At 43.6% G+C, this 26298-nt stretch overlaps 1 protein-coding gene across 1 annotated transcript in view; it reads right to left on the bottom strand.

Annotated features, from left to right (window-relative positions):
- Positions 1-13998: 13998 nt before the first annotated feature.
- The window catches only part of CASP7 (caspase 7), a 30380-nt gene continuing 18080 nt past the window's right edge, over positions 13999-26298 (bottom strand). The window contains exons 3-7 of the mRNA XM_067709350.1: positions 21169-21305; positions 20578-20706; positions 18049-18224; positions 17565-17694; positions 13999-15589 (exon numbers count right to left, since the gene is read on the bottom strand). Coding sequence (XP_067565451.1) covers positions 15366-15589; positions 17565-17694; positions 18049-18224; positions 20578-20706; positions 21169-21305 — 796 coding nt within the window. The 3' untranslated portion in view covers positions 13999-15365. The remainder of the gene's footprint in view (positions 15590-17564; positions 17695-18048; positions 18225-20577; positions 20707-21168; positions 21306-26298) is intronic.

A 26298-nucleotide genomic window follows, 5' to 3' on the forward strand; every position in this document is an offset into this window, starting at 1 on the left:
ACACAATGACTCTTATTGAAAACAGTGCCAGCCCAGTCTTGACCTCCTGCAAGGACTGCCATTGAAACAATTCCTTTGCTTCCCACCCATCCATATCCTCCCAGTGTCCTCCTGGGGAAGTTAGGAAGGGTTTCCTTGTGCCAGATGAGGAAATAAAACCCGACTTCTGTAACACATTTGCGCATGCCAAGGGTCTCTGGAAGACCTGCTTATTTCTCCACGATGGAGTGGTCAACAGGGTAGCACTGGGCAGGCTCTCTTGAGCATCCTGCACAGCCACCACCAACTCTTGGAAATAAGCAGGCTGCCATGAATGGTCATTCTCAGTGATATCTAGCCACCGAAGGGCCTTAGGTATATTTTCCTTTCTATTAAATTGTTCTTTGGAGAAAGAGGAAGTGGCAAATGAATTAAACTTCTTACAGCACCTTTAGAAGTGAAAGAACATAACTTTAATCTTTGTTTTCACTCATGTGACTGGACTTGAATCAGCTCTGCCAGGTATTCACCGAGTGGTTTTAGCTAGTTATTTCAATTTTCTGAGTCTGCTTCCTCATCTGAAAAACGGGGTGGAACACTGACCTCACAGGATCTGTTTAAAGATTAAGTAAGATTTCACCATAAAAAGCCTATGGTAAGCATTCAACAAAGGTTATTTCTCTGCTTCTCCCTTTGGCCCCTTATGGAAGGTACAAGTATTATTGGTTCCTTTATTCAGCAAACTTAGATGGACTTCAGGTATGCAGAAACGATTATTTTATTGTTCACTTCCTGCACAGGATGGGTTTTGCTTGATTTAGGAGAAATAATGTCTTGGAATGTATTTCTTTGGATGTTTCTTTAAGGCCAGCTTTTGACTACTCTGGAAATAGTTTTTAGTATCTTTACATTTGGTCTTTAAGCAGATAGTACAAGTTATTGCTCTAAGGAGTTCGTGAAAAGCTTGTGCTGATCTCCACCTACTCAAAACTATAAAGCTACAGACAGCCCAATGGAATAATCCAGGGACCCAACCAAAGAAGGGAAGGGAGAAAATTTCTTTAAGGTTGTATTCCTTTGGAAAGGCTGTCGATAAACCAGTTAGACAGACAGAGGGACTTCCCATCCATCCATCCATCCATCCATCCATCCAACCAGCCATCTACCCACCCAGTCCACCTTGTTCTAGGCTTTTTTGGTCATATTTTCCTACTAGTGTTACAAAGCTCCTTGAAGAAGAAGCTTAATATATCTTACAAGTGCTTATGAGAGTTATTTGTACTGTAGATGCCACGTAGAAAATAAAAAATTGGCAAGCAGACACCAAATACGAAGCTTGTAAAAAGTAAACATACCTATGAAATGCAAGTATAGTTTCCTTTACCATCTCCAGTGACCTGTAAACAATGTATCAGTGAAATGCCTATTGCAAAGAGCAATCATCTGTTCATTTGAAATATCAAGTAAGTTATTTCATGATTTTGCCAATTGTCCTTCTGTATCATGAAACAGCTCTTTAGCTCTGCTGCCTCTTAACCAAAACACAGCTGAATGGTTTATATTACATGACCTAACATTTGTTGGGAATTTTTCTTTTACATATACTATCTTAGTTAATCCCAACAATTTTGCAGGATAAGTGTTGTGATTCCTTAATTTCAAAAATAGGAAATTGAAATTTAGAGAGAAAAAAGAACTTGCTCAAAGTCATTCAGCTCGTATGTGACCACCAGAAATCAAAACTCGAGTCTGTCTTGACTATAAGCTTACACGCGCCCTTTCGTACCCTCTAGTGTGTTGAATCCTGGGCTGGGATTGGTTGGTCTGGGCTCTTGGCCTGCTCTGCCACCACCTGTGTGAAACTGCATAGGTTGCCAGCTTTCTGGGCCTCATGACCCCAATTGCTGTCCCTTTGTCAAGGAGCTCTAAGTACCCATTCAGTTCTGATTATAATGACGCCCTTGAGGCAATGGCAACGACATTGTTGGCCAAAAGGAAATGAGATTTCCTGGGCTGGCTTGGACCAATCATGATTCTTTTCCTCAGCATCTGAACAAAATTGAGGTACAGTTACCAGTAAGATGGAGAGCATCTGTTGCCGACATCATCACCTGGCCCCTGCCTCCCTCTCCAAGATCACCTCTGAGAGCTCTCGCTTGTACTGTCTGCCCTCTAGGCATCTTGACCTGTGTATGTACTGTTCCCTCTCTCTGATTCATTCTTCTCCCATCTCTTCACCTGGTTAACTTCTACTCATCCTTCAGATCTCACTCAACTATCACTTCCCAGTGATTCCCTCTCTCCCCCAGACAAGGTCAGATTCTCCCATGATACATTATCATGGTGCTGTGTTAACTTCAGAACACATTTTCCCATTTATAATTTTATGTTTGATTGTCTGATTATTTGATTAAAGCTTGACTCTCCCTCCACAAGACTGCAAAATCCATGAGGATTATTAGTATTGTGTCTGCTTCTGCTGACCATTGCATCCCAAGTAGCTAGCTTAAATGCCTCTCCCATTCTTTCTTTTTTTTTTTTTTTTTGTGGTACGCGGGCCTCTCACTGTTGTGGCCTCTCCCGTTGCAGAGCACAGGCTCCGGACGCGCAGGCTCAGCGGCCATGGCTCACGGGCCCAGGCGCTCCGCGGCATGTGGGATCCTCCCAGACCGGGGCACGAGCCCGTGTCCCCTGCATCGGCAGGCGGACTCTCAACCACTGCGCCACCAGGGAAGCCCCCTGTCTGGCCTTTGATCACTTTGATGCTGGTATCCTACCTTCTGACTGCAACTTCCCATCCTTCTACCTTTTCTGTCTCCTCATTTCAACCAAACCTGTTCTTCAGCCTTTTCAAGCCCTCGGGATTCTTGATGCTTCCTCATACTTTCACATGTCTGTTGTGATCAGTGACCTTTGCTAGCTGAAACTGCCATTCCTCAACCCCCTGTCGAAGGAAATGAGCCAGCCTGGTCTTTGGATCGGGGCGAGCATGTGACCCTAGAGCTGGCCCTCCACTGGTTGGCTGTTGGTCCACAGAGTAGCCTGACACAGAGTTTTGCTCAAAAGAGACAATGGCAGTTAGCGAAGCCTTGTTGAAATTCTCTTTCCTTTACTTCCAAGTTACTTTTTCAGCTGGTTCTCTTCTGCACTGATTGATCTTCTTTGCCTCTTTTGCTCGCTCCTCTACCTGCATGCAATCCTTACATTTCAGAATCCCCAGAGTTCCTTCCCTAGATATTTACTCACTCTACAAGTATATCTTGATGCTGGAAGTGCTGACAGTCCATTGAGGGTAGTGACCATAAATCTGGCAAGAGTCCTATCTGCTTGATGTGTGATTTTCTCTAGTAGCATCCAGCCGTTCAGGAGCAGACATGGGGAAGCCAGGTGGTGAGGTTCATTCCAGGTTAGCATTTGTGCTGGGGAGATGCCACAGAAGGACAAAAGAGCAAGGGAGTTTAGGATAATTGCAAGAGGGTGCCCAAATAGGTGAACAATGGGATCAGAGGGGCATAAGGAGGGAAGAGATGATAGGAGGGGCTCCTGGAGAGGAAGTACGGGTGAGATTGAAGATAGATGAAATAAGCTGGCTGGAAGGGTAGGAAGTGGTGCTTGGAGAGAGCATTACTGATTGATGCTCTTAAAAGTAGAACAGATGCAGGGAGTGAGTGGCTGAGCTACAGTGTGTAAGAAGGTCATTGGCAATGAGGAAGTCAAGGAACTTAGGGGCTAAGATGTTTGGTCATCCACATGGATGTCTAGTTTATGCAACAAAATCCTTTCGAAATTCTCTGAAGTTTTTTTGAAATGAAAAACAGAATAAAGTTAATCATCTCTGCCCACCTCCCCTAACACATACATACAACAGTGTCTATTGTAATAGTTGAATTCATTTGTAAAAGCAAAAGTAGACATAGATGTCAAAGGAGGACCCTTGGATCCACAGACGATTGAAGTCAGAATCCTCTTTATTTCAAAAGAACACTTGGGTCCCAGTTTCTGGGGATGAGGGAATGTGTATAGGTGATAGAAGATGGCCCAAAGGTTGTAGGCTGGGAAGACAGCCAAAAGACCACCACTGGGTCCAAAGGAGGGATGACGGGGGCTGCTTCTTTTTCTTTCCCTTCCTTTCCCCTTATTGCCCTGACCCTGAATCCTTATTTTGCCCACCTGGTTGGCACTGGGGCAATGGGAACAGAGTTGGTAGAGAAGGAATGGCAGTGAAGTTTACAATAGTGGAGAGGGAGGGACAAGCATAGTAGAAAAGAGACCCCCCACTTCCCAGTGATCCCTGGGACCCACGTGACTCTTGGACCGTGGACACACTCGGGACTCCAGAGTCGGCCTCAGCCACTGGTCCAGAAGCAGAGGGAATCTCAGGACTTGTGAGTAGGATGCTGGGTCAAGGGCTCCTTCTCTTCCTCTGGGCAGCACAGTGTGTGGATGGGAAGGCATTTTGCTTCCATGCGGGGAAGCCAACCTAATAATAAAGATGATGCAAGGAAAGAACAGAGCTGAAAGCATCACAGAGATACAGTGCTGCTGTCTTGATGGCTTGGTAAACTTTGGATTAAACTGTGCTTGAATTCCATCCTTCCTCTGGACTTTCCTTTTAGGAGAAATGGAAATTCTCTTGACTGTTGAAATCAGTTTGCATTAAATTGTTTGTTTTGTGCAAATGGAAATCATTTTGATTGAGGGATGTATGATTTGAACATGAGGAATTGGCCCAGGGATAGAGATGGGGGAGAGAGTTTATAGGAGAAAAAGGATAAAAAAGGAAGGGTAAAAAAAGAAGATGACTCGGCATAGCATAGTATTTTCAAGCATAGAGTCAGACTTACAGAGTTCCCAGAGCTCATTATGGTGCTCTGTGCTCTTGGAGAAATCACTTAACTTCTCTATGCCTCCATTTCCTTGTCTTTAAATGAGAATGATAATAGTACCAACTTGCTAGAGTTGTTACAAGGATGAAATGAGCATATATTTGTAAAGTGCTTGGCCCACAGTAAGCACTTTATAAGGGTTTATCAAATAAATCAAGGACGTTGTGTCTGTAATTTAACTTATAAATGAGTTTGTGTAGGAGCCATACCTCTAATGGGAGGGGCTAGGCTCCTCTCTGAGTTTAAAGACTCTTCAAAGTACTTCATAGTGGCATTGGGGGTGTGAAGTCATCCTTTCCATATTTCCCTTGAGTAAATAGAGGCTACACGAGGCTCAGAAATCATCTGAGTAATAAACATCATGACAGAGTTGAAACCCACCAGGCCTAGAATCACGATACCAAGTTTATGCTTCTGGTCTGCTTCAGCTCACTGGAAGACCTTGGGTTTGTCCCCTTTTTCCCCCTGGGAAGGGGGGACCAGATGACTTCCTGGTGCCTAACAGGCCTAGTAGTCTACGGGTCTCATAATAGTACCAGCTTAATTGTGCAGTTTGCCAGTTACAAGGTGCTTATACAGTGTCTCCTGCTGGCACAAAAATCTTGCGAGGGAAGCAGGGCAGATATTATATTCCCTGTTTTACAACCAAGAAGCGAAGCCAGCTGATAAAAATGTTTGGTATCTGGTAAGTTACCACTGAGGGTAACTGGAGCTGGATCCCACTAGGAAACTCTGGAAGCCATTCTACAACACTCACCTTAGTTATTCCACCCAGGGGTGAGGGAGCTGGGGTATTTATAGACCAACTCCTGTCTATCATCAGGGGGCCATGAATTTCTGGCACTGCTGACCTGTCATATATGTAGCAAAGTGGGCTCAGGAGGCCAGAGGGATCCAGAGGGACATGTGGGTGTTGACACTTGGGAGTAGACCGATGTGGCTGCCACCAGCATCTGCTACAGTCCCCCTTAGATAAGATGCTCTTGTCACTTTTACCTGAAAATATGTCTGAAATATAGTTTTGTAGTTGGGCACATTGCTATTTTCACCTCAGTCAGGGTTTTGAGGACAAGGAGATGTGGCAGGTTAATAATGGTCCCCAAAGATGTCCACATCCTAACCCTGGAACCTGTGAATATGTTACCTCACATGGCAAAATGGTCATTGCAGATGTGAGTAAGTTAAGGATCTTGAGATGGGAAGATTATCTTGGCTTATTTGTGTGGGCCTGCTAGAATCACAAGGGTCCCTATAAGAAGGAGGCAGGAGGTCAGAGGAGAGAGAAGATGCTACACTGCTGGCTTTGAAGAAATGAGGAAGGGGCCAGGGGCCAAGGAATGTAAAACCTCTAGAAGTTGAAAAAAGCAAGGAAAGATTGATAGATTTTCCCCTGAAGCCTCCAGATGGAATAGAGCCCTGCGGATACCTTGATTTTATATTTCTGCACTTCATAACTCCGAGAGAATAAATTAGTGTTGTTTTAAGCCACGAAATTTGTGGTCATTTGTTAGAACAGCAATTGGAAATTAATGCAGAGCAAATGGATGGGTTAACATCAGGGTCTACCACAGATGTTCAGTAGGTAGCTCAAACAACTTGTGCAAAACAGAAACCTTGATTTTCACCATCCTCACCCTTCCCACCAAACCTCTTCCCAGTCTCAGGAAACTGCACCATTTCATCTACCTGTTAGGCTATAAACCGGAATCATCCTTAATTTCCAGCCTTTTCGCATATCCCTACTCCAAATCTGTCAGCCAATCCTGCTGTCTCTGCCTTCAAGACAAAGCCCACACCTGACCACTTCCCATGACATCCACTACCATGTCAACCTGCATCTCTCACCTAGGCCACTACTGCAACTCCTGGGCTCCCTGCTTCTACTTTCTCTCTTTAGTCCATTCTCCAGAGTATCTTTGACAATAAATAGTTCATGAAATCCTACCGCTTCCCCGCTCAAATCTCTCCAATGGCTTCCCGTTCGTTGTATCAGAATGAAATCCAATGTGTTCGTCATGGTTGAGAGCCCTACACGATCTGGCCCTGCCCGCCTTTCACCCTTATTTCCCAGCATCCTGCTCTGCAGCACTGGCTTTCTTGATGTTTCTCAAATAGGCCCAGGTGGTAGCTGCCTCAGAGCCTTTGCACTCACTGCTTGCTCTGCCTAGAAACCCCTTTCTTTGCATGTCTACGTGCCCCACTCCATCACTCTGCTCAAGTTTCTGCTCAGATGTGGCTCTGAGGAGGCCTTTCCCAGTCATTCTACCTAACTTAACCTTCCTCTCACCCACCTCCCCATTCCTGAGCTTCTTATCCTGCTTTATTTCTTCATAATACTTCTCACTACATGAAATCATATTAACTATCTGTCTTCTCCACTAAAATATAAATTCTATGAGCTTCCCTGGTGGCGCAGTAGTTGAGAGTCCACCTGCCGATCCAGGGGACACGGGTTCATGCCCCGGTCTGGGAAGATCCCACATGCCACGGAGTGGCTGGGCCCGTGAGCCATGGCCACTGGGCCTGCGTGTCCGGAGCCTGTGCTCCGCAACGAGAGAGGCCACAACAGTGAGAGGCCCGCGTACTGCAAAAAAAAAATTAAAATTAAAAAAAAATTAAAAAAAAATAGAATAAAATATAAATTCTAAGAGAGAAAAGACTGTTTTTTTTACCTGTTCTTTCCCCAATGCTAAGAACAGTGCTTAGCACAGATCTCAATAAATATCTGTTGACTGAGAAAAAATACATATAAAAGGTTATTTCCTTTTTGGTGTCTATCATGATCAGTCAAAGATAAGTGGTGCTTCTTATGTAGGCGCGGTTTACCCAGAACACAAATTAGTGCATTTTCACATATCCACCCACCCACACCTTCTAGATCTTTATGCCTGAAAGAGAAATTTGTCTTCAGCTCCCACAAGTCCTAAGTTGGAAGAGAAATTGTGAACCAACTGTGACTTCACTGAAAGTACAAATCCTCCAACAGAGCTCTCTTCAATCACAAGTGGAGCCTCTTGCCCTCTGAAATGAGAGGGACCACTGTTCACATCGGCTATGGGACTGCTAGGCGCTGGTTAATTTATCATAGAAAATTCTTACTTGGTATTCTTATCTAACCCCTGCCTCTAGCACACACCCAAATCTCCTGGTTTTTAAATTAGCCATACTCATTCGCTCTTGGTACTTATATTATTTTTAAAAGTTTAGCAGACGGAACATATCTATCTTTATAATTGCTTCCTCTCTTGTTTTTCTTATTATTTTTCCTTCTCTCCTTCTTACACTCAGTCTCACTGAAGAATGTATCTATCCCGTAGGACCCTCCTCAGGCTCTAAAGTTTCTAAACTGTTCAACTTACCCCTTCCCAGGGTGCATTCTACCACTAGTTTAAAGTTTGGCTGCAAACTGGAATCACATGGAGAGGTTTAACAACGCTGATTCCTGGTCCCACCCTCAGAGATCCTGACTTAGTTGGTCTGGGATACTGCCTGGGCACTGGGCTGGAAAAACCTCCAGGTGATTCTAGGGTGTAGTCACAATTGAGAACCATCACATCTGGTCAATCTCCTTAGGGTCTTTATTTTTTTAGAATTAAAAAAAATAAACTTATTTTATTTATTTTTGGCTTCATTGGGTCTTCGTTGCTGCGCATGGCTTTCTCTAGTTGCGGCGAGCGGGGGCTACTCTTTGTTTCCGTGCGCGGGCTTCTCTGGTTGCGGTGGCGTCTCTTGTTGCAGAGCACAGGCTCTAGGCATGCGGGCTTCAGTAGTTGTGGCTCACGGGCTTGGCACACGGGCTTAGTTGCTCCGTGGCATGTGAGATCTTCCTGGACCAGGGCTCGAACCCGGGTCCCCTGCATTGGCAGGCGGATTCTTAACCACTGTGCCACAAGGGAAGTCCCCTTCAGGGTCTTTAGAATCGCCCCTTCTGAATAAACTCCCTAGACTCCCTGGAATTTTCCATTTATCTCTTTAAATTCACAAAGACCTGGCTTTTGCTTGATGACTCATAACAACGCCCACCAAAGGAAATGTCTCCTTATTTGATCTTATAGTTCTTTGGAGTTTGCAAAGCCCTTTCCACACATTTTTCTTTAAATCCTCCCAACATCCCTGTGAAGTGGGCATTCAGGGCCAAGATGAGGTGATGGAAGCTGGAACAATGGTCTGCAGAGTTAGGGCTGGGGCAGACAGATTGAGCAAAACAAGCAAATAGACAAACACACACACACACACAATAAACAATAACCCCATAAAAACAGGATACCCAGTTAAATTGGAATTCCAGATAAGCAACGAATAATTTTTCAGTATAAGTATATTCCATGGAATATTTGGGACACACTTACACTAAAAAAATTTGTTGCTCTGCCTGAAATTCCAATGTAACTGGGCACCTTGTATTTTATTGGACATCTCTGCACTCAGCGCCCGTTCCTCTTCCGAAGCTCAGGCTGGTGGCTACGCCATTCCTTGGCCTTCCTATAATTCTCTTGCCTTCCTTTCCTGCTCCCGTTCTTCCTCTCCTCTGCATGGGTAGCCTTAATCCTCAGAAAGCCTCTTCTGTAGATTAGAATCCACTTGCACTTCCTTTTTTTCCCTCCTTCCTAATCTCCTTCTTGTGTCCTAAATTATTAATAAGGTCAGGCTGGTTTAAAAAACATAGTCCAACATTTATTGAGTACTTTCTGTGTGCCAGGCACTGTGCTAAGCGCTTCGTACTCATTATTTCATTTATTTCTCACAAGACACTTAGAGGTAGATACAATTTCCTAGCTACCTACATATGGCTACTTCCATTTTAAGATGGAGAAACTGAGGTTTAGAGAGCTTGAGAGATTCCTCAAGGTTATCTAACTTGGAAGTGCCAAAGCTGGGCTGGGAACAGGGCTCTTCCTCCAGAGCCTTTGTTCTCAACTAGCATACTAGGAAAATGAGACGGTACAAAGAGCCTTGTGGCTTTGCTATTCAAATTTTCCAGCTTGTTCAACTTAGCTTTCTGAAGCTCCTGGGATTTGGAACAACCATTGGATAAACCTCTTCCATGCCATGTGGGAGGCCTAGGAGATGAAAAGTGTTGACAGCGTAGCCATCCGTAAGATGCATACATATTTTTGGAAATCTTATTTTTAACCCTGAAAAAACGAAGTGTCACCCACAAGTCTCTTGAAGGAAGACTTCAGCATCCATTGCCAGCGAAGTAAACACTTAACCCAGGACAACGTTCTTTAAACACGTTTGCTGAGGCTAAGGGGCAAATAGTTTATGCTGATTCCGGGTAACAGACGACAAATACAGTGTGTCAGAGGGGCTTTTTTTCAAGTGTTCCATAGCTTTTTTGGTATAAGCTGCCCCTATGCTTTAGCAGTCTGTAAATATTTGTGCAATTAATGTATGCTGGCAGACGTCTCAAGAGAAAAGCAGGCTTCATAATGCCAAGAAAAATTGTAATTAGCAACACAAAAGAAAAAGAATTTGTCTCTTTCATCTCAGTGCTTAAAAACTGTCAGCACTTAATACAGCTGGAAGCTTCAGAAAAGATAATTTGCAAAAGCTGATTTTCCTAAGCTTTTAAGAGTTGGTCCTGCATATATCCTAGTATAAAAAACATACACTTGAGAATTAACTTTTCCCTTCCTTACTTAACATTAAACCAGTTAATATTAATTATGAAAGGTGTGGTAGAGAAAAGTTCCTTTAAAAATGTCAGTAATGTTATTAAAGAAAGTATTTTACATTGTGGTACCTAAGAGGCACTGGAGGAGAGGGAAAACACGAGTGGCCCATCTTGCCTAGAAATGATTGCCTAAGTGATCTGAGAGGAAGAGGAAAGAGGTGTGCCTGCAGATACCAGCTGGAGAAGCCCGTGCATCTGGACCCATTCATTGCAAGCTCCCTCACACTTCCCAAGCTTCCTCCAAAAGTCACCCTGGGCTTGAAGTTCCTGTTCAGCCTCTGGAAGTTCCTGGGCAAGTGTTCTCTAGTTCTCAAGTTTAGGAAAGCGAAAGCTAGGTACAACCAATCACAGGCAACTAGGGCTTAGGCTATAGCCAACCAATACTTTCCTTTCTGCTTTCCCTTTTTCCCTGTAAAAGATTTTCCCCAGCTCCCTTTGAGGGAGCACTTCTAACCACTTCCCCTTTGGAGCAAATAAATTCCTAAAATTTTAATATGCCTCAGTTTATCTTTTAATGGGACTCAGAGCCAGGTTTCTAAATACTGATGGTTAAAAGCACCTCTGCTAACCCTGGATCCTAAGAAAAAAGTTTGATGCTGTGAGGATTGAGCTATGCCTTAAACAACTTAAGCTGGAACTAGCAATTTTTCATTTCATTTCATTCCATGGTTTTTGGTGTGCTGCACAGCTTGCGGGATCTCAGTTCCCCAACCAGGGGTTGAACCCAGGCCGTCACGGCAGTGAAAGCGCGGAGTCCTAACCACGAGGCACCAGGGAACTCCCTGGAACTAGCAATTTAGACCAAACCTATCAGACTGTTTCTTCCTCCCTCTTTTTCCCAAATCCTTCCTGAACCTCATGCCATCTACCTGGGTCAGACCATCAAAGCTCAAGAAACGCCTGGCCTTGTATTTCTGCAGTTATATCAACCCCAAGTGCCTTCCAAATTTAAACCCTTTGACATCGTTTGGCTTTAAATGCTTAAAACAAACTTATTAGAAAACTGTAGTGCCATAAACATTTATATAAACCAAAGCCCGTGCCAAAGCCAACTCATCATCTTCGGCTTTTGGGTTTTCAGATGTTGATCATGTACTTTTAGAAGGCTATTCAAGCACGAACCTGCAAGCTAATGGAGTTTCCACGTCCACACCAGTACTGCGGTGGTGGCTGGGGTCTTCCACGTGTGTTCTTGGTGTATTTGTGTTAATGATTTATGAATCCGAAAGAATTATTTGCCATCTGATCCGAAACAAAGTCCTGAAATCTATCGGAAGGGTGATGTGATCTATGGCCCGAGGGCACACTGGCCAGGACAGGCGATAATTCTCTCTATTGGGAGGACTGGTGGGAAGAGACAGGATCTGTGGTTTCAACGCACAACAGCTCCTGCCCACAGCAGAAACATGCGCAGCATGGATCCCTTAATCCCATTCTGTCTAGGAAGACATCTTAAAGCCTGCAATTCATATTCTCAAACACGTTGAGAACATAAAAACAATCCTATTATATCACTCAGCAGAAGGCTCATCTAAAATGGAGAAGGGCATAGAAAGTATACCATGGAAATTAAGGGCATGGTAGAGTTCTACACGGAGATTTTTGCTGAAGGTTAAGACGTGCTCGGAACATGTCTTCCGTGAAAACTCCAAAATAGATGTTTTTCCATGAATTCTTTTTAGGTATATACTATATTATCAGCTTCAGTTTCAGTGGAGAGGGGAAGCAAAGATGTGTGAACAAGTGGTCCTTGCCCTCAACACTGAGCTTCTCAAAGTGTCCTGTGCACGTGGATCCCCTGGGGATCTGGTTAAAATGCAGATTCTTGTTGAGTGGGGCAGAGCCTGGGATTCTGCATTTCTGACAAGCTCCCAGGGGATGTGGATGTTGCCGGCACACACTTGGTATTGATATTTACAAGGCAAAAACATTTACAAGGCAAGACAGTGTAAAAGAACCTTTTGATCTTGCCGTTATCTTTGAAGAACTCTGAAGGATCACATTCCTTTGGAAATTCATGGTACCCGGGGCTACTGCTATTTGTGTCCCCGCCTAAGGACACAGATGCATTGCTGCTGCTTTAAATTGGTGACCACCGCAGCTTCTCACCTGGCCAGATGTCTGCTGGAAAAGGCCTGACAGATGGAAAGCCAGACGAAAGGTGTGCTCCTAGGAAGTCAAAAGGCAATCCTTGGTGGCCAGAGTATCTGGACAAAAGATTTCAGGAGACGCACTGCAAGGCTGGACAAAAGAAAGGATTTGTCAACCGGTGTCTATGTCCTTTCAGTGGACATTATCTTCTTTCTCACAGAGAAACCTTGATTTTCTTGAGGTTTTAAACCATGTTGAATACACTGCATCCCAGCACTTTGAGACCTATTTTGGGCAATTTATAAACATAATAGGCTTATGATGGTTTATGGAAATTTGCTCAGAGGAAAAAGCTCTAGGCAGAGCCTAAAGCTGGCACTTAAAATAGGCTAGTGGCACCATGAGAAAAAGCAAACAAAGATAAACCCAGACTTGAGCCCACCATGCCAAGTGAGGCATCTTCCTCACCCACAGCAGCACTCTGCCTGGTACTTTTGCAAGGGGGAAGCTTGGATTCTAAATAACAATAACCAGGAACGTGTGTTCACCAGGACTGAGTTCTCCTTTAGTGCAATTTGTCATCAGAATTTCAGATTATAAAAAGATTGGAAAGTTTAAGAATGGAGACGGGTATGAACACATACCCAGCTTGGAACAGGGTTTCTGATCTTGATAAACGAAGGCTCTTTCCTAACAGCGATTTATATTTCTGGACTAAGGGGCATGAGGTAATGTTATTTTATAAGCTTAATGACTGCTCAGAGAATTAAAAAAAGAATAATGCTGACACATGGAATCACTTCTGTCTCTTTAATGAAGCTTACAAGGCAAATGTCAATAAGTAGAGTGCGATGGTTTTTACTTCAAATTACAATGCCCTTGGGCATATTTATTTCTAAGACAGGAACCTTTAACAGGGGAGTCTATTTCCCAAAGAACAGCCTGTGAATTCTGAGAGAAGTGGGGTAGGTGCTTGTTGATTCTCTTGATTCACGATCACCACTTAAATTTTGAACATTTGGTGGATTTTAGACGGGCAGGAAACAGGGACAAGTCTAATAAACTGGCCCTAAATTAGTTTTCTTATTGAAAGAAGATACTTTTACACCATCTGATTTTGTTGCCAAATTAAAAAGGGCCAGCCCATCACAAACAGCTTTACAAGTTCATTAACCCTTTATGGGAAGAGTTTCAGCTTCCTAAGTGATTGTTTACTTGTTGTTTTATTAATGTTCGAGCTTCAAAAGAAAATATGAATTACATTTTGTGTTGAGGTCAAGTCAGTAGGGTCAATTCTTACCCTGTTTTCTCATTTTCCCAGTGAAATAAAAAAAAAAACTTCAAAAGGAAAGCAAACTGAGCAGGTTAAGAATTAAACAACCACATTTTAATCAATAAATATAAACATTTGTTTGTTAACAAGTTATCGGGCAGAGTAAAATAGTAATTATCAAGGATTCAAAAGGGGACACCACCTTGAAAACACAGTGCAAATATCTTCGCCATAAACCTTCCCCCATTTAGAGAATTAGAGGTAACAAAAAATTTACCCAGAATAAGGCTTGGGATAACCTAAAAAGTTCCAGGCAGATTGTAAAGCTAAAATAGATGATTTTGCACATAACAGGTAACACAAAGATTATCTGACAACTCAATGAATAAATGATTGACTGGATGATTCACTGAACACAGGGAATAGGATTCCTTCTATTCACATTGTGAGCCAGGCCCATATCTATTTCTGTAACTCCCTTGCCTCACTCTCCCTTGCTATGCTCTGTATTGCAGGAAATCACACTTCCCAGGGCCCTTGCCAGATTCCTTCCAGGTAGGGCTGGAAGGGTAAGGTGTTAGAGGAAGACTAGCCCGGGTATGTTGCCATGTCTGACTCATCTGGTGTTGCCCCATCTCGGGCAATGGCTTTGTTCCTGCCATGGCTCCATTTCCCACAACTCCTAGGTGGTTCCAGCTCCTACCAGCCAGCCCCCAACCATGTTTCCAGCTCCTGTGTATGACCCCAGCTTCTGGACTCAGGGAACCACACCTCCTCATAGCCCTAGGTGGTAACAGCTTCCTTTCATTTATCTTCTCTTTCATCATCTATGTATGTCAATTTCCTCTATTAAATTCCATCTACTGAAATACTTAGAATGGTTTCTGTTTTCCTGATCGGATCGTGACTACTACATATTAGAATCATTACACTTTTTTCCCCCTCTAACATATCTGGGAATTCCTGCACGAGAATCCGCTGTAAGCCAATGAAAATCATCACTCAAACCGCATTCAATACCCACTTTCTGCAATACAGGCAAACGAATATCCCTTTGGCTGTTTTTTTGTCAAGCACTCTCTTTGCCAGGTACAAATATGACTCTGATGGTCTACCAAAGTCACCACCAACCACGGTGGACACAGCCAAAACTCATCTGCAGAGGTCATTTTTGTTGTATGTACTAAGTGTGACAACAAGGAAAAAGAAAGACAAACAGGAAATTAATCTTAAGAGAAAGTCGCCAAATGGATAACAATGTTAAAAAAAAAAAAATCTCTGAAAATTCAGAGACGATAAGACAGCACCAGAAAGTTTCCTGTTGAATCAATTTTCCTGAAGTTAAAATCTTTTAGAATTTCTGGATCTTTCAAGAGCATCAAAAAAAAAAAAAAATTCTGATTCATCAACAAATGATCCGTAGCTTCTCAGCTAGAATGCGCCCCTGGAATGGTTATCTTCAGAAGTAGAGTTCCTTGGTGAGCATGGAGACCACACATGGGATCTGCTTCTTCTCATGGAAGCATGGGTCATTAGATTGAGATTCAAAGTGCCTGGCCACCCTGTCATTCACCCTGGTGAGAATCTGCAAGATCTCCAGGCTCTTCCCGTGCTCGTTCAGGATGGAGCAGAGGGCCTGCACAAACCAGGAGCCACTCCCTGGGTTCCTCCATGAGTAATAGCCTTCAACGGGAGAGAAAGAAGATGAAATCAGCTGACCTGGCCACTGCTCCGCTCACCACCCAGTAGGAGCTGTCGGTGTTTGGGGCCTTCGCACGTGCTTTTCTGAAGTGACAGTACTCCCCGCCTATCTGTGCAGGGTATGTGTCCTACAGGTAACCACTCTAAAACACAAATCTCATCCTGTCCCTCTCCTACCTAAAACAGTTCCCTTGCACCCCTATATCAGGGTGAAGTTCAGGCTGCTTAGCACAGCCCACAGGGCCCATGACAACGTGGCCCCCTGTCTACCTATCCGGGTTTGAACTTTGCTAATGCCCTGTCACACCCTGTGCTATGGTCTCTCGCTCCTCTCTGTGCCGTGGGAGTGAAAAGGCAGTGGTCTACAAGCCAGGGTGAGACCTCTCATCAGAAGCCACAATGCCCGGCACCTTGATCTCAACTCCCAGAACTGTAAGAAATGAATTTCTGCCCCCCAGTCTGTGGTCTTATGTTAGCACAGCCGGAGCAGACTGACAGCCCCTGTGGTCCAGCCTTTTGAGTTTTACCAACGCACTGAGCCACCTGCCCCTGGGCACTCTGTCTGGTGAGCCCTCTCTCCCTTCCTCCTGCTGTTTGGTTTTTCAAGACCCAGTTACAGCAGCTCTTTTTTCCAGAAGCCTCTCTCACCTGCCTCCCTAGAGTTCACCCTTCTTCCTTTAGTTCTGCTAGACCTGGCTCAGAGCACCTCCGACCTGAGTCACAGGTTGGTTCACACAGACACATGTTGCCGTGACTCCGTCTCCCTCTCACGGGCAGGAGACCAGATTTCTTTCTTCCACGCACAATCCTTAAAACTTGTGACGTTATCATTCTCACAAAACCCCGTCTGTAGATCCCGCCAGAACTGGTTTTCCAAACACAGTGGCCTATTTACTGTAACCAGTACCTCTGTATCAAGCACTTGACAAACTACTACTACAGGTGGGAGAATTCTAACTTAGTGATGGTTTCTACCCCAAACAAAGGAAGTTCACTGAACTCACTCAGGCAGACCTGGAGCTTGGTTAATCCTAAGGTGGCTTGCTTGCTACAGGCATTTCTGGTGTCTCTTAACAGGCTGCCATATAAAAAAATCCTGGCCTGAGCTCTAACTCTATTACATACCAAAATCTCTATATGACCTTGGGCAGGTCACCTAAACTCACCCAAGCTCAATTTTTTCTTCTATCTGTAAAATTAGGACAGATGTAACACCTTTCCTAACTACCTACGCAATTATTTCAGGGACGATTGAGGTAAAAGACATGAACAACACTCGGTAAATTGTAAAGTGCCACAGAAATGTTTGTTCTTATAATTCCCAACAATGATAATAATCATCATAAATGAGAGAATTCAGCCTTCTTTGGAGAGAAAAGTGACTACGTCCCTGTGGTAGGCAGAATAATGGCCCCCAGAATAATGGCGCCCAGGGATGTTCATGCCCTAACTCCAGGGCCTGTGAATATGTTACCAGACATGGCAAAAAAGAGCTTCGCAGATGTGATTGAGGTCAAGGAAACAAGATGGGGAAATTATTCTGGATTATCCAGGTGGGACTAATCTAATCACAGGAGTCCTTAAGAGAGGGGAACCCTTCCCAGCTGTGGTCAGAAAGAGCAGTGTAAGGGTGGAGGGAGGGTCAGAGATGGGAGGTTGCCGGTTTTGAAGCTGGAGGAAGGAGGCCGTGGGCCAAGGAATGCAGGTGGTTCTAACATGCTGGGAAAGCAAGGACGTGGATTTTCCCCTCTACAGTCTCCAGAAGGAACTGTAGCCCTGCCAACCCATTTTGGAATTCCGACCTCTGGAACTGTAAGGTAATACATTTGTGTGTGTTAAGCCACTATGTTTGTAGCAATTTATTTCTATGGCAGTAAGAAACTGACATAGCTGCAAGCCTTCATTTCGACGGTGGGCCGGATGGCATGGTCTGGTTAGCAGACAATGGACATGATACCTGGAACTGTGGAATAGGCGAAGAGAAAGTCGGCTTCAACTGGGATCTTATATCGGGGACTAGCATCTGTGTCACTGATAGGCCCCGAGTCGGCCTGGATCCCATCATCAAGCTCTGTCCCCCGGCAAGCCTAAATATCAAAGCAGAGATCACTCCGTGAAGCAACAGAAACACGTGTGCTGTTCACTGCCGTGTCCCAGTGTTGTCTACGCTTGGCATGTACTAGCAATGCAACAATCTTCAAGATAATTTGATAATGTGTCAAATCAGTAAGCAGAGCAAATAAAAATATTGCAACGTCTTAAACTCTCATAATTTGTGATCCAATGCGATCTAAATGCAGATGGCGAGGATTTAGAGGTAGAAAAATACAACCCAAATTTGCATGCCCCAATAGAAACAGCATGTAGATTTGTAAAAAATGACACAATCCAAGCCATTGTGTAATCTTTTGCCGTTTCTATGGACTTTGGAAAGGGATTACCTGAATGAAGAAGAGTTTGGGTTTCTCTAGCAGGGTTTTGCATCGATCCCCCCTAAAATGGGCTGTCAAGTCCTTTATTGCTGTCTTGCCGTCTGTTCCATAAATTAAATTTTCTTCTCCGTGGCTTAATAAGATGCAGGCAAAGCAGGCTGAATTTCTGTGGTCCTCTTCAGAAGCTGCAAGCGATTTAAACATTGAAAAGTTAAAACCTATGTCCTGTGGGACCTCAGAGGTAGTATTCCCTTCCAGCCTGGCAGCTGTTACTGGACAGAGAGGGACGGGCAGATAGTGGAGAAGCACTCCTGGACGACACTGGAGAGAAGTTAGAGAGGGGGAGAATTCTAGAATTCTCTAGAATTCTCATGAGGAAGAGAACCCCAAGGGTAGGAGGGCTTCAGGCAGCAGCTGGGAGACAGCATATGGGGTTGCTGAAGGGTGTGGCCTTTGTTAGGTCTGTGACACTGGGTGAGTTACTTAACCGTTTTGTGCCTTGGTTTCCTTGTCTGTAAAATGGAGACAAGAGTACCCATTAAATGAGTTGATATTTGTAAAGCAGACCACAAGAGTATTGGGCAAGTATTTGTTAAAGAAAATAAAACACACTAAGTGAAAGAAGCCACTTGCTAAAGGAAAAATACTCTACGATTCCATGTGTATGGGGCTCCTAGAGTAATCAGGTTCACGGAGGCAGAAAACAGAACGGTGGTTGCCAGGGGTTGCGGGGATGGGGAAATGCGGCGTTAGTGTGTCATGGGGACAGAGTTTCAGTTATGCAAGATGAAAAGAGTTCTTCTGGAGACGGGTGGTGACGGCTGCCGAACAATGGGAAGGTACTCACTGCCACTGAACTGTACACGTAAAAGTCGTTAAGATGGTTTTATGTTATGTGTCGTTTACCACAATTTAAAAAGTAAAAAATAAGATTACAAAAAAAAAAAAAAGAAAGAAAGAAAGAAAATGCTAGGTTGGCTGTCAATTTAGGAGACTGAGGAGAGGAACCATAAATTATGTAATGGCTCAGCTTGATTTCATCTAAGGTTCTGGGGTTCTAACTAAGTAGCTAGCTAACTAACTAATTACTATAACCTATCCTTTCTTCTTCTCTTCTCTTCATCAATGATGAGGGAAGAAGAAGATTTAGAATTTCGTAATTCCCTGGTGGCCCAGTGGTTAGGACTCCACTCTCTCACTGCCAAGGGCCCGGGTTCGATCCCTGGTTGGGTAGTTAAAATCCCACAAGCTGTGCGGTGTGGCCCAAAAAAAAAAAAAAAGTAATAAAGAATTTCTTGAGCACCTACTGCGGGCAGACAGTGATCTAGGTACTTTGCCGGAGTTATCTTATTTAATCCCTACAAGAGCCGCTTGAAGTAGGCCTCGTTTATCTTTATTTCACTGATAAAAAAATGGAATCTCGGAGAAGTCCTAGAACTTTGTCCTGTCGAGAAAAATCACCATGTTGCTACTTTGACAGGACAGTAAATGGGAATTCTGTGATCCTGACATGCCCTGGACACGGGTGAAATAACTCCCTTCTCATAAGGACAGAAACTACAACTGGGACAAGCCCTTACATCTGTAGAGGCCATTACCCTTCTCAAATCACATTCACAAACTTTCCCTCAGCTAATGCTGACTGCGGCCCCAAGAAGCAGGAGGAGATGGTATCATGATCTGCATTTCAGGAAAGTAAAACACCGAGAAGGCACAGATGCCTCGTCTAGCTCGCCCAGCTGCTAGAACTTGGACTAGAGCCCACATTTGTACTCTTGACTTCCAGTCTGCTCTACCATGTGGCCTACTAGGGTACAGAAGGTGGGCTCTTAAGATTCCTGTTCGAAGAAATAAGGAAAAGATGACTAGTTGTTAAAAATATAAGAGACGGTACTTAAGAGAGAGTGTTATGGGGGGGGGTGTCTTTTTCTTGTTTAGCTGCACAGCTGAGAAAAGCAGCACTGATTGGAATTGTGTGCCTACCCTCTGCCCATGGGTCAACATCTAATGAGCTGGGAGGGCATTACTTTCAATCATTTGCCCTAAATGCGAGAATATCCTAGGTGGCTTCCACTAGATGGTGTGATGTAATAGAAAACGTAATTGTTCTGGAATCGGAAGACCAAGGCTTGAGGTTTGGTTCTGCCCCTACTAACTATGCCTTCAGTATGGCCTTTATCCTCTCTAAAGCTCTGTCCCTATATTCATGAAACGGGCAAGATAATATTGTTGGCCAACACGCAGGGGTTGTGTTAAAGATCTAAAGAAACAACTTTGTGAACACGGAATTGGCGGTTTGAAATTGAAACCATTCTGTAGATACAGAACCTATTTCTCTTGCTGTGATGTAAGCTGCTTTCACATTTTAGGGGGAGATCTAAGTTTCCAGAGAGATAGGTGCCCCAGAGACAGGTATGGAGTCACCCAGAGGAAGGAAGGGCTTCCCACGCTGAGACATTTCCCTCCTGCGTGTGAAGGTGTCTTCCCCAGACCAGGCGGGAGAAGGAAGAAGACTGAAGGAGGAAGGGCAGGATGCACCTTTTTTCAGCAGATCTTGCATCCTGGCACAAGAGCAGTCATTATAGACGGTCACGTCGAAACCCAGGCTTCGGAAGCACTTGAAAAGAGCCTCAGCATCTTTGTCTGTTCCGTTGCGGACACCCATTCCTGTGGGAATCAAGCACCGAGTCCACGATGAGTGCCACGTGCTGGCACCATCAGGCCAGGCGCTCCGGCGTAAATGCTGCCAAGGTCACGATTTAGATGAGCGACTGAAATAAGAAGCAAACTCAACGGAGAGGGTAACTCAGCCCACCCACAAAAGGTGAGCCTCGTCACGGCGACTCTCAGGCCCAGTCAGCCCAAACAGCCCGCCTTGATCCTCAGCCAGATCCCACATGTGGTCCAAATATTACATCCGCTAATGCACATGATGGGACTCTCAGACTGCAAGTTCCCAGCTTCCCCGCATCCCTCTTTCCTGGACACTCGAGTACCACCTGCGGAGGGGCTGTCTGCCACAGGAGGTGGGCACAGTGTCTCCCTGATGAACATCTGATACAAGTCTGAATGCAAGCTGAAGAAACTGGAAGGGAACGGCAGAGGCTAGCCCATGCCCACAGCACCCACCTGTCACTCTGTCGAAGTTCTTGTTGTTTATGATGATGCATTTGCCCACCTTCTCAAAATTCATGTTATACTGATACGTAGGCACTCGGTCCCGGGGGTTCTTGGCCGATTTCCCTGAGTCATTTTTCTTCTTCTTACTGGGGAAATACAAAGCCAGTCAGGGGCTGTGGAAGATGTTTGGACAGGAATGACCTCTTGTTTTTACTACTAGCATCAAAGGGGTACCCGAAAATGCTGCAACGTCTGAGAAAAAGAAATGGAGCTGGGGTGGACAGTTGGTTCTGTTTAACTGTCATGTTTAAAATAAACAGGATCTCCTGCTTAATTTCATTAGATGCTACAGAAATGCAAACTGAAATCATAATGCAATACCAATACATTCCTCAGAATGGCTTCATTGTCTTGGTGACCACGTTCGGCACCTGGAATTATCATACGTTACTGCGGGAGCCCCCTTTGTACATCCCTCTGTGGAAAACTGGCAGAACCTACTGAAACTGAACTTAAATATATCCTATGACAGAGCTATTCCACTCCTGGGTATATAGCTCAAAGGAGAGCAGACGTTTACCTAACGACAGAGCCACACATGTGCACAGCAGTACTATTTAAACAGCCCGAAACAGGAAATAATCCAAATGTCCATTTACAGTAGAATGGATAAATTGTGGAATATTCAAGCAATGCAATACTATAGACAGGCAGACCTCAGAGATATAGTGGGTTCGGTCCAGACCACTGCAATAAGCAAATATCCCAATAAAGCAAGTCAGATGATCTTTCTGGTTTCCCAGTGCATATAAAAGTTATGTTTAAACCATACTGTAGTCTATTAAGTGCGTAATATGTCTAAGAAAACAATGTAGGTGTATCTTTATCAAAAAATACTTCATAGCTAAAAAATGCTAACCATCATCTGACAACACAAGGTTGTCACAAGCCTTCAACTTGTAAAAAAAACACATTATCTGTGATGCGCAGTGAAGTGAGCACAATAAAATATATGCCTACAATAATGAGAGTGAACAAACCATGACAACACAGAGCCACATGGATGCATCTTAGACACGTAACGCTGAGTGAAAGAACCCATACACAAAAGGGTACAGAAGTGTGTGCACTTCTCTATGTAGATGTTATAATTTAATTAACATTTACATTAAAAGGGGAAAAAAGGAACAGCAACTTAAACAAGAAAGTAGGCCCCTTCCAATCTCCAGACACTGACCATCCAGTTTTCTAAGAGTCAGGCACACAGGCACTGAGACTGGAATCTGGGGCACCGTTGACAGGCTAGAGGAAAACAATGACAAACGTCAGTGGGGAGCTGCACTGCTAGTCGACCGTCTGAATGTAAGCTCCATGACAGAAGAGACTTTTTTATCTCTTTTGAAAAACTGCAGAATCCCCAACACCTAGAACAACGCCTGGCATATGAGTTGCTCAATAAATATTTGTTATAAACTACAGACCAATAGCCCTAATAAATAAAGATGCAAAAATCCTTGATGAACTCTCAGCCAGCCAAGCCAGCAATCTGTAAATAGGGTGATACACCATGACCAAGTGTGATTGATCCCAGGAACACAAGGTTGGTTTAACATCCAAAAATCAACCAATGTAACCCATTGTATGAACAGAATAAAGGACAAAAACCACATGATCAACTCAATTGGTGCAAAAAAGCATTTGACAAAATCCAACACCCTGCTATGATAAAAATGCTCACTAAACTAGGATTACAGTGGAACTAACTCAGCCTGCAAAGGGCATCTATGAAAAACCCAGTGCTAATATCATACTTGATGAAATAAAATTTATATTTTAAGGTGGAACAAGAAAAAATTAAACATAAAATTCTCTGTGTTTGTCTGGGCCTCCTCCCTCCGTCCCTAATGTGCAGTTTACCTCTGCACTCCATGTTAACCAGAACTCCTCAAAGACAGGAATGCCCGCTCGACTGTAAAGATCAATATTTCTTCTTTCTTCGGATACTAGCAATGTAACTTCTTAAAATAGCATTCTTTCCCAGTTCCGTAGGGGGTCGTGGGTGACTTGCTGCTGGCTTTGCATATGCTTATCTGGACTATGTAACTTTGGTGAACTTTATGTGAAACATCAGTATGTCATTTTGATGGATGAGCCTGTATCGCGAAAATGAATATGACTGTGCCTTTGACTTCTAACAGGTGGAACAGTTCTCAGAGCTTTCTGAGAATACGCTTCCTGGGTTATAACCCTCGGTTTGGCTCCAATAAAATTCCCGTTTTCTTCCTGATGTGATAGTTAACTGAATTTTCATCGACATACTTCATGATGAAAGGCTGAATGCTTCCTGCCCTACAATCAGGAACAAGTCAAATATGTCCACTCTTGCCACTTCTACTAAATACTGTATGAGAGGTTTTAGTCGGGCAATGAAGTTAAAAACTGTCATATGAATGAATGAATCAGGTTTTATTTGCTCATTTTGCAGACATGAAAACTGGGGTCCACAGAGAGGCAGGGGGTTGTCCAAGGTCACCCAGCTAGTGATCGGCAAGGTGGGACCATCACCCAGGCCTCCTCCTTCATGTCAGCGTTCCACAGCCTTATGCTCTTGAGTATCTGTTAGAATGATTTGTCCACCATCCTCCCAAAGCTCCATCAAATGTTGGAAGAAGTAAAGTGAAAGTGAAAACTGAGCTTGTTCCCTGATGGGTGTGGCTCCAAGGGTATTTCACTCTGAGTTTTCACTGAATGTTACCTGAGTTTCTCAGAATCTCTGAAAGGATGTGGTCTTTCCCCTTCCTCCTCCTACTTTGGTCCAGATTACAGGTTAGCTATGTTAAGTCGAAACTTCAGATTCCATATTGCTGTTTTCAACCTCAACATGACTTTATCCTCTACTTTTATAGGGTCAAATTTCTTCCGTCGTATCATTTTATTTCTAAAAGAGAAATGCCCTCAGTCTGGTCTCCTACCTTCTAAAGTCTCCCCTCTCAAAACATAGGTGGAACATTCTATGACATGAATCACAGCAAGATCCTTTTTGACCCACCTCCTAGAGAAATGGAAATAAAAACAAACAAATGGGACCTAATGAAACTTCAAAGCTTTTGCACAGCAAAGGAAACCATAAACAAGACCAAAAGACAACCCTCAGAATGGGAGAAAATATTTGCAAATGAAGCAACTGACAAAGGATTAATCTCCAAAATTTACAAGCAGCTCAATATCAACAAAACAAACAACCTAATCCAAATATGGGCAGAAGACCTAAATAGACATTTCTCCAAAGAAGATATACAGATTGCCAACAAACACATGAAAGAATGCTCAACATCATTACTCATTAGAGAAATGCAGATCAAAACTACAATGAGGCATCACCTCACACCAGTCAGAATGGCCATCATCAAAAAATCTAGAAACAATAAATGCTGGAGAGGGTGTGGAGAAAAGGGAACCCTCTTGCACTGTTGGTGGGAATGTAAATTGATACAGCCACTATGGAGAACAGTATGGAGGTTCCTTAAAAAACTAAAAATAGAACTACCATACCACCAAGCAATCCCACTACTGGGCATATACCCTGAGAAAACCATAATTCAAAAAGAGTCATGTACCACAATGTTCATTGCAGCTCTATTTACAATAGCCAGGACATGGAAGCAACCTAAGCGTCCATCGACAGATGAATGGATAAAGAAGATGTGGCCCATATATACAATGGAATATTACTCAGCCATAAAAAGAAACGATATTGAGTTATTTGTAATGAGGTGGATGGACCTAGAGTCTGTCATACAGAGTGAAGTAAGTCAGAAAGATGTCGGTCTTCAACTGACATCTCTGAGGTAGGTGGAGGGGGCATAATCACACCCTTTTTATAGGTAATAATAACAACAATTAGCGTTTGTCAGGGCTTATTATGGGCTGGGATCTTGATAAAATTCTCATCTGCATTTTCTCATTGGCTCCTGAGAGGACTTTAGCTAATTTAAGCTCACTCGAAGACCCTAACAAGAGGAGCATTATGCTTGGTGGGCTGGAGGTCAAGTTTATGCCCTTTATGAGAGAAAATTCCACTTCTGTCTTCTGCAATACAGATTATTTTAAAACAAACTGTACAATGATATCCAAATTATAAACAAGCTGTGGTTTTTTTAGGCTGCCATAAGCCAAACTACACCAGTGAGCATTTTTTATAAGAAAAACAGGCTTAGATGTAAGTTACACGAAAAAGAAAAGAACTCTGTTTCTATCAGAATAGAATTTGGAAAACTAACTGCTTAAAAAAAAGGAACACAAAAGTGTGTATATAAAGATATATACACTTTAAAGAAAACACTTTCCATGGTTATAAAAAGTACCTTAAAAATGAATATGAAATGTGATTCTTATGTGATTCCCCAGTAAATATCTCAAGGGAGATAAGGACAATTTCCCTTTCTTATCCTTCCCCTAAACTGAATTCTCATTTTTCAAAATGAACTTAATATCTGCTTCTTCTTTCCGGATTTGAGTCAGTCCATATTAATTTTTCCTTCTAACTCAAATAGCTTTTTGTTAAGCCCAGGTCTTCCCACACCGAAGCTGTGTATCAGAGAGTGATTAGCAACTTGATCCCATTGTGCTCATCTTCCTAAGAGGCACTGGCTTTGGGAAAACTCCATCTGTAGCTTAAGTCTGGGGAAGCAAACCCTGATGATGAGCTTAAAGCATGTAACGAGAGACAAATAAGAGGAAGAAATGATTGTCGAGAAGTCACTAGGGGAAAGGAGCCAGGAAGAAACCAGGCGGACTAAAGTCTATTGCCTATGGATAGATTCCGCAAGTAAAAGAGGCCAAGAGACTAGAGTCTACCACCTACTAGTTGTGAGGCTTTGGGGTCCCTTCTCCTGGGGATTATCTATCTCCCTTTCACCCCAGTTTCCCTCTTGTGGGAGCAGTGCCATCTCTTCCACTTTGCCAGCTGCTGTTGCCAGGGTGCTGCAGAGACATGAATTCAGTACAGCCTCACATATAGGAAGGGGGCTGATTCCTGAGAGGGGCGTACGTTAGGGAGCCCCAGTAGCTGATTCCGCAGGAACACAGGGCAATCGCTTTGCTTGAGTCTTTCTTTTGTGTGTGACACCCAATACTATT

Source organism: Pseudorca crassidens, chromosome 16 (assembly GCF_039906515.1).
Source record: "Pseudorca crassidens isolate mPseCra1 chromosome 16, mPseCra1.hap1, whole genome shotgun sequence".
Taxonomy (NCBI): Eukaryota; Metazoa; Chordata; class Mammalia; order Artiodactyla; family Delphinidae; genus Pseudorca; species Pseudorca crassidens.